Source organism: Pelmatolapia mariae, linkage group LG17 (genome assembly GCF_036321145.2).
Source record: "Pelmatolapia mariae isolate MD_Pm_ZW linkage group LG17, Pm_UMD_F_2, whole genome shotgun sequence".
NCBI classification, from domain to species: domain Eukaryota; kingdom Metazoa; phylum Chordata; class Actinopteri; order Cichliformes; family Cichlidae; genus Pelmatolapia; species Pelmatolapia mariae.
The window spans coordinates 23,750,674-23,758,504 of record NC_086242.1 but is presented as its reverse complement, the minus strand read 5'-3'; the positions used below and the strand labels follow the sequence as shown (position 1 = coordinate 23,758,504).

Sequence of the window (7,831 nt, the reverse complement as noted above, 5' to 3'; positions counted from 1 at the left end):
CCAGTTGCTCCTAGTCTGCCTGCTGTGTGTACGACCGACCGGGCAAAACATTACACATTAAGTGTGTAACGAGCTGTGGCCTGCAGGGGGCAACGGTCCGTCAGTGACCTCTGAATCCTACAGTGTTCTGTTCAGTCCCACTATGAGTTCCTTCCTGGCTGTGTCAGTGCAGGTTGTTTTACCTGAACAGCAAACCCACCCTAGTGTTTCTGGGACAATCACAGAAAAAAATTAATCCATTCATCACAGATTCTCATATTTTAAATTTCTGCCTATTGTACTTGTGTGTGTTTGTGCATGTAGTGACATCACTACATCAAAGTATCCACATTCAGTGTATTTAGTCATGAGGACGACTCCCTGACAAGCAGATGGAGGCCATGAAACGACAGCATTCCCATTCAGCTCGGCTTTATTTGCAGTTTTTCATTTATATCTGTTAATTTAAAAATATCTGCAGTAAAATATTTTTTATACAAGAATCATTTCATAAATGAGAGACTGCAGAGAAAATGAAAAGCATTGTTGTGTTGGTTCCAACTCTGCTAGGCGAACTTTAAGTTTTGGGCGAAGCAGTCCTTCAGTTCACAGAGAGAAGCCTGAAACGGGACTCGTCTGCACAGGCAGTGTCGGAGACCCAGCTGGCCACAGAGGTCCCAGTCCACCGAGGGGTAAAGACATCAGCCAAGGTTCCACTTCCCTCTCAGCTGATCTGCAGCAGGTCGTAACTTCCTGCGTTCTCCACCTCGTGTTTGTCGTCCACCTGCAAAAACAGTGTAATCACCTGACTGCTCATTAAAGCGAATAAAATCTCACTCTGATGACTGAGAGCCTGAAAGGTTTGAATGAAACAGAGCGTGCTGTAAACTGAGAGCAGACTGCAGCCTGGTCGTTGGTCACAGCTTTCATTGTGAGCTGCACAAACGTCCGCCGATGACTCACCGTGACCGCCGACGCACTGGACTCGCCAGCCGCTGGCGCTGCTTCATACACCGGGTTACAGATGTTGCGGCTGCTGTTTGTGGGCGGAGCTTCTTCCTCCCCGTCATCCTCCTATCAGAGCAACCACAGGAGTAACTAGAGTTACATGAGTGAAGATCGATACTGAAGCTGCGTCACATAAAAATGTCATGATGAGGTGCGTCACGCTGACAGCACTCCCACTGGAACCTTAGCCTCAGTGCAAAGTTCCAGTCTGACCTTGAAGTAGTGGAACTGGAAGGGTTTGGTGTTGTTACGGTAGAAGCGGTATCCCACAAAGATGGCTCCGCCCACCAACGCGATCAGCAGCACCACGCCGATGCCCATCCCAGCTTTGTGTGCCACATGCATCTGCAGAGCCAATCAGAGTTGAATTCAGGGGGTCGGATAAGGAGTGTGCATTCTGATTATGGAGGCAGGTTGGACTCACCTGTGGGTGAGGGGCCGGGGCCTTTAGGGGTCCCTGAATGACGTGGATGATCCCGTTGGCAGCCATAATGTCAGAGTCGCTGACGAAGCGTTCGTTGATGTAACGAAACGACTGAGAGAACGAAACCAGATTAGAACTTCATACAAACAAGAGAAACAACACACAAACACACACTCAGAGGCACACAAAGACACACACACACTCAGACACATACGCACAGAGACAGGACAGTTCTGTTTGCTCTCTCAGACACATAAATGAGGTGGAAAGGCGGAGCTTTAGCAAAGGTAGCCCATAAACATGAGGGGGACACTCTGAGCACGTTTAGGTCAGATCAGTGTGCTGCAGAAGACTTTTGGTCTCCTCTGACTCAGACTGATGCAGTGAGCAGGAGGAGAGAGGCGTGTTAGTGTAGCGGTGCATGACGGTTGCACGAGCATGGTTCTGACCAGAGCCGACGGGTCAAGCTGGTCGGCCACTCCGAGGACGGTCAGACTGCCGACTCGAGTTCTGATCCGGCTGCCGTTCTTCAGCTGGCTCAGAGGGAAAGCCTGACCCTCCGACAGGTGGAACTCGATGTCCCGCAGAGACAGAGTCTGGAGGGACGCACAGGTGAGCACACCGATGTAACTGTATGTGTGATAAAATTAAAGGGCCCTGGTGAATGGCTCACCTGGTTGCCAGGCAGGCCGCTGTTGTCAGGTACGAACAGAGTGGACTGGACAGTCAGGTTACTGAGACGCTGCACGAGCTGCTTCCCTGACTCGGAAGCCTGGGAGCAGTTCAGGATTTGCTGCAGAAGGAGGGATAGGATTTTACACGTGCAGGTAATGACCAGTGGCATCTGAGCGATCTGACGTCACTCACGGTGAGGAAGTTTGAGAAGTTCGGCGTGGATCTCAGGACCTGCAGCAGATTTCCAGTACAGCTGAAACCGTCCCCAGTGTAACCTCGTTTGCACTCGCACTTCACCTCTGAGACAAAGACACACGGGCCGATCATCTGCACGTAACCATGGCACTGAGCACGCTTCAACTAACAAACCTAGTCTGTGCAGACTTCCAGCTACTGTAAAGGATTAAACGTGCCTTTTCAAGTATTTACAAACTTTAAAAAAAATGCACCTCACCTGCTCATATCTTAATAAACACACTGTCTGCATTATAGAGATCTGACAAACAGATTTACTTTCATTCGTGTTCACATGAAGCCAGACGTGTCATCATCTTCCTCCCTCACCTTGCATCCTGTAACAGAAGGTGTCCCAGGTCTCGCTCAGGTTTTTGCGGGTGCCGTAGTCCACGATGCCCACGTGTCCGAAGCCACACTTTGGGTTGGAGTAGGTGGTGGGGTACGCCACCCGGGCCTGGTCCAACCAGCCAGCAGCACACATGTTCAGCCCGCCCTGCAGAGCCACACACAGCCGACATGTTTCAGCAGGAGTGCCAGGGGCTGACGTCAATTGTCAGGGAGCCACTGTGATGTGTTCACTGACCTGCTGAGCGTAGGCCAGTTGAGTGTACGTGGCCAGGCGGCCTCCCTCTGCAGCGCAGGCCTGCTCAGCCACCGTGTAGTTCAGTTTGTACTGACCTTTCTTGGAACGATAGTGGAACACACCGAGCATCGAATCTGCACAACACATAAAGATCAGAATGTAAGAAAAATACTAAGGGAGAAGTTCAGCATGTCAAGGTTATCAGTGAGGGGAACACTCAGCTCCACCTACAGGGAAGAAAAAGGAACACAGATTAATGGATTCATACGTGTCTGGCTTTTTTCCATGAAGGCACAAAAAGTTATGATTCAAGTATAATTAGAGATATTCTGAGAATTATTCATTCATTGATGATTAATTTGAAACAGTAAATTTCTTAAACACTACATGTATGTTTTAGTAAATACCCGCTACTCTGTGCAGCAACACCCCCTGGTGTGCAGCTGCTGCTGATGCAAATGAGGCTCAGAGAAATTTGAATTGAAAGATTTGATGATCAGCAGGAAAATATTAATCTTTGTAAACACATCACAACAGACACAAACTTTCTGCTCCACTTCAAAAAAAGTCAGCGTTCGAGCTCCGAGGATTAAATCAGCTGCTGTAAGCAAACGTCACGACCTCGCTCACAATAACAATATGCATTCACCCTGCAAGAAACACTCCTGCTCAATACTTCATCGTCCAATGAGCTTCCACTTGAATGACGTTCACGTGTACCTTCAAAGTGGAGGTCGGTGCATTTGGCGTCGCGATGACACTGGCCGTTGTTTTGCAGACAGCGGCTGATAGGCAGCTGCTTGACCTCACAGGTCACTCCGTCTCCGATGTAGTTGTTCTTACACATGCACTTCCTCCTCCCCTGTTCACACACACAGTTTACAGGTAAGGAGGACCTGATGGTGTAACCTTAGAAAACAAGTCCCATGTCGTCCTTACCGGAGCCGTCATGGTGCATACGGCGTGTTCGTGGCAGCCTCCATTGTCTCCTAATGCGCAGGGGTCGATGGGCTGACAGGTGAACCCATCTCCAGTGTGACCTTTGGGACAGGTGCAGCTCACCTTACCTCCATTCTGTGAGCACTTGGCCCCCTTAGCACAGCCTCCATTCCAGATCTGACAGATGTCCACCACTGCAGGGAAAGATGTACACACTCAGCTACCATCCTTTAACCTCCAAGGACCTGGCATCCACATACGGGGACATCACATTTTGGGTGGTCTACATCACAATACTACATTTTGCTCTTTCAAATGGCTTTTAAATGAGCCATATTGCTCAAAGGGGCACAATTGTTGTTTCTCATTTTCCTTTTGTACTCAGGAAAAATTCTGCTGTGTTCAGACACCAAATAAAGAGTTTTGCACATCATTACTCAACTGTGACTTTATAGTGTTCTATCGAACAGCATGAAGCCAAATAGCACAGAGAAATTAAAAATGTATGCCATTAAAGAGTTCGGGTTAAAAGAGATTAAAAGAGGTTAAAAGAGAGATGGCACCTCATGCTGGTCCACCGTTACCTGTGCAGGTGAATCCGTCACCCTCATGAAAAGGCCGGCACTCACAGGTGTTGTTTTCCTTACAGACGGCTTTTGGAGAGCAGGGTGGAGAACACTGAAAGATCTCAGCTGGAGAAGACACAGAAACATGAGTGTGATTAAAGTGCACAAACATCTACTTTTCATACCTGAGTATTTTCATTCTCGGGTTTGGTCTGAACTGCGCTGAGAGCTGGCGAGTGTCTTTAGGACTGATCAGTTTTATTTAATTCAGTCTAAGCCAACAATGGAAATGAACTCACTCTGCTGAACGTCACAGCGGTCTCCGGTCCATCCGGCCTCACAGAAACACAAACCCGTACCTTTCCACCCGTCGTCACATGACCCATGCTCTGAGCAGTTACAGGCTGAAAAACAAGCGAGTCAGGATAGCAAGACTGTTACAATCTGACGCCGCAGAGAAAGCCCCGTCTATTACTCACCTTTACAGGTGGGTCCATAGAATCCATCACTGCACAGCTCACAGGCCGTGCCTCTGAAACCCGTGTCGCAGGTACAGGTACCGTTACCAAGGTGACCGTCATCACATTTCCCACGGTTATTGCAGGGAGATCTGACCCCCCCAGGACACCCTGCACAGAGAGCAGAGAAGGCAGTCCATCAGTAGCTGAATCAATCAAATCAATCAGTGATGTAACCTGTTCATTTATATGATGTCACTGAGATCATTTGCATTTTGAAATGCTCACTGAAGCACTGGTGACCTATCCAGGAGTACCCTGCCTCTCACTGGGACAGACCCTCAAGTCAATATCAGTGACAACCTCAGCACCAATCCTAACTCTAACCGTAGCCAATCAGAATATTTATTCTTTGTTTTTTATTAATGAGTTCTCCCAATTCTACTTATTCTGTCACACAACAAAAACTGTTCAATTTCCCCTAAAAAAGTTTCACAAATTTAAGAAAGACTGAAGAAATTGTTTTAATATGAGGATGACGTCGTTATCTCACCCAGACAGTCTCGTCCGTAGTAACCACGACAACACTTTGGCTCCCAGATGTTGATGGTGCAGATGGGGCGACAGCCGGTGTTCTTAGCAAAGTAAACGGTGGGCAGATCACACTTCTGAACCTCCTGAACACAAAAAACAGAGACGTTTCCTTCGAGGCTCAGCCTGACAGAGACAGTGAGTTTGTTAAAGATGGGACTCAGACCTTACGAATGCCTCCCGCAGGACAGCGAGTGGCAGAAGAGCTGCATCCTCCACAGCTGGTCTACCACAGAAGAAGAAAAGAAACAAGATCAAATGAACCACCAGCTCACCTGCAGAAATCTTTTTATTTGTGCTGCTGTGTGAAATGTTTGACTGATTTTAGGACAATCTAACTTTTTTAAACCCACATTAGTGTGGAGTCATGTTACACTCCACTGCCAGGCTCTCGGTGCTCTAAATCATTTTTCAGACCGTTTCACCTCCACAGGAAAAATAACCAGAAACTAAAACATGAACACAGCAGGCCTCTAAGACTGTAGGTTAGGCCAGGCTCTCACCGGTACTTTCACTGTGTGAGTACACTCAAGCCTACAAACAACCCGTGCTCCAACACCATCAGCATTAACTGTTAGAATCAGTAAGTCTGGTTGTTCCAGGTAGCATTCAGATGCATCTCAGACAGTAAAGTGAGGATTCACCGGAAGGTCAAAGGTTCTTTGTTCATCACAGCGTCCTCCGAGGCTGGGAGGAGTTAGCAAGCAGTCGATCCCGTAGGCGATGCCCGCTTTAAAGATGAGGTGTCTCTGAACAATCCGACACTTCCTGTTGTTGATGAAGATATCTCCCTGTTCAAAGGACAGTTGGTTATTTGGAGTCCATGTTTGTCTTGTTTTTCTTTGCTGTAGATTTCTCTTACTGTAGTACTCACAATGTTGTCTGTCCCACCACAGGAGAAGGAGAGCGGCGAACCCTGCAAAGTCCGAGCCGAGTCCAGGAAGATCAGTCCTTCAGCGTAAACCTGAGATTAAAGGTATTTTAAACCTGAGAAACCACCTGACCTGCTTCAGTGTTTTTACCTCCACAGCACCATGTTTGTTCTGCGATAACCTGCCTGAGGCACCCTCACATTTTATCCCAGTTATCAAATCTTTCAGAGCTGTTCCTCCAGCTGCCATGCTGTAAAGTGTCTAACGCTTCTCTAAAAGCACCCTTTAAAGAACTTTTACCTTCTGGCTCTGCAGGATGTGGTATTTCAGGTACTCCATCAGCTGTGGTCGATTGTGTTGGTGGAACAGGAAGTCCTTCTGTTCCTGCGGCAGAGATGCCATGACACCGTCTGACGGCAGGAAGATCGTCACCGGCTGGTACATGATATCATTCACCAGGTCCATTACACCTGTGTCCTGAAAAACATGAGATCGTTCCCCTGGGGAATGAAACTGGCTAACAGGATACCAGCCCTTCTGCTAGTTCACTCCACAGTCCACTCCATCCATCTATGTGTGAGTATATGTGTGTGAGTGTGTGAGGGAGTGTGCATGTGTGTCCAGATGTTGTAGTCTAGGTGTTTGTTTGTTATAAAACCCAGAGGAAGTGATGTCGTTGTGCAGCTTGTCTAAATGTTGTGTTAATGCTGCTTGTTGGTGTGTAGTATCTCATTTTAACATGAGCTTTGCTGGTAGAAGTTATAGTATTGTTGTGCAGAGAGTGACACATTTCTTTTGCTCTGTTAACATTGATATATTGGTTTAAGCACTTTGGCTGTAATATATGTTCTTGGTGCACCACTTCAGAACAACAGTCACCTTAAAGTGCAATATTACAATACAATATTAGAGCGAAAACACACACAACCAGCTAATTCTCTATAAGCAGCTCTTGTTGTCAGTGAGAAGGAAGAAGGGGAAGTTGTAGCGTGTTACCTGTAGGGATGGGTATTGTTTAGGTTTTATCCGATACCGGTGCCAAACCGGTACTTTTGAAAAGGTGCCGGTGCTTAAACGGTGCTCAAACCGGTGCTTAAACAATGGAAAACACAAACTTTGTCCTAAAACCTCTCATGTTTAGCTGTTTTTTTGTAAAAAAGATAACAATGTTAGCCTTTTCTGCAGCTATAGGGCATATATGGTTTCACTCTATCAAACAAGAAGACAGCCGCATGTAACTACGATGGTGTTTGCTAGTTCACCTTACGTGCATTAATTTAATAACGTGGTTAGCCTACTCAACGTAAATTACACACGAACAACATTAAGCTACTCACGCAGAGAAGAACGGCTGCTGCTGCCATCATCATCAGTCATCATTTCTGCTACACTGGCAGGGCTAGGGGCCAGGACTCTACTCTTCGGGTTCTTGGGGGATGTTGCTAACTCTGGGTCCGATAACAAGCACCACACCCGCAGTAGACGTGCTCGGTGTGAGG

The 7,831-nt window shown here is 47.3% G+C and overlaps 1 protein-coding gene across 1 annotated transcript in view; it reads right to left on the bottom strand.

The window, feature by feature from the left end:
• Positions 1-254: 254 nt before the first annotated feature.
• stab2 (stabilin 2) overlaps positions 255-7,831 on the bottom strand; it is a 30,011-nt gene continuing 22,434 nt past the window's right edge. The window contains exons 51-69 of the mRNA XM_063460163.1: positions 6,633-6,809; positions 6,335-6,424; positions 6,105-6,251; positions 5,627-5,686; positions 5,423-5,546; positions 4,891-5,040; positions 4,711-4,815; positions 4,430-4,537; positions 3,846-4,039; positions 3,627-3,768; positions 2,907-3,040; positions 2,651-2,816; positions 2,279-2,385; positions 2,085-2,204; positions 1,861-2,007; positions 1,412-1,522; positions 1,201-1,332; positions 943-1,053; positions 255-763 (exon numbers count right to left, since the gene is read on the bottom strand). Of these exons, the coding sequence (XP_063316233.1) occupies positions 704-763; positions 943-1,053; positions 1,201-1,332; positions 1,412-1,522; positions 1,861-2,007; positions 2,085-2,204; positions 2,279-2,385; positions 2,651-2,816; positions 2,907-3,040; positions 3,627-3,768; positions 3,846-4,039; positions 4,430-4,537; positions 4,711-4,815; positions 4,891-5,040; positions 5,423-5,546; positions 5,627-5,686; positions 6,105-6,251; positions 6,335-6,424; positions 6,633-6,809 (2,385 nt within the window). The 3' untranslated portion in view covers positions 255-703. The remainder of the gene's footprint in view (positions 764-942; positions 1,054-1,200; positions 1,333-1,411; positions 1,523-1,860; positions 2,008-2,084; positions 2,205-2,278; positions 2,386-2,650; positions 2,817-2,906; positions 3,041-3,626; positions 3,769-3,845; positions 4,040-4,429; positions 4,538-4,710; positions 4,816-4,890; positions 5,041-5,422; positions 5,547-5,626; positions 5,687-6,104; positions 6,252-6,334; positions 6,425-6,632; positions 6,810-7,831) is intronic.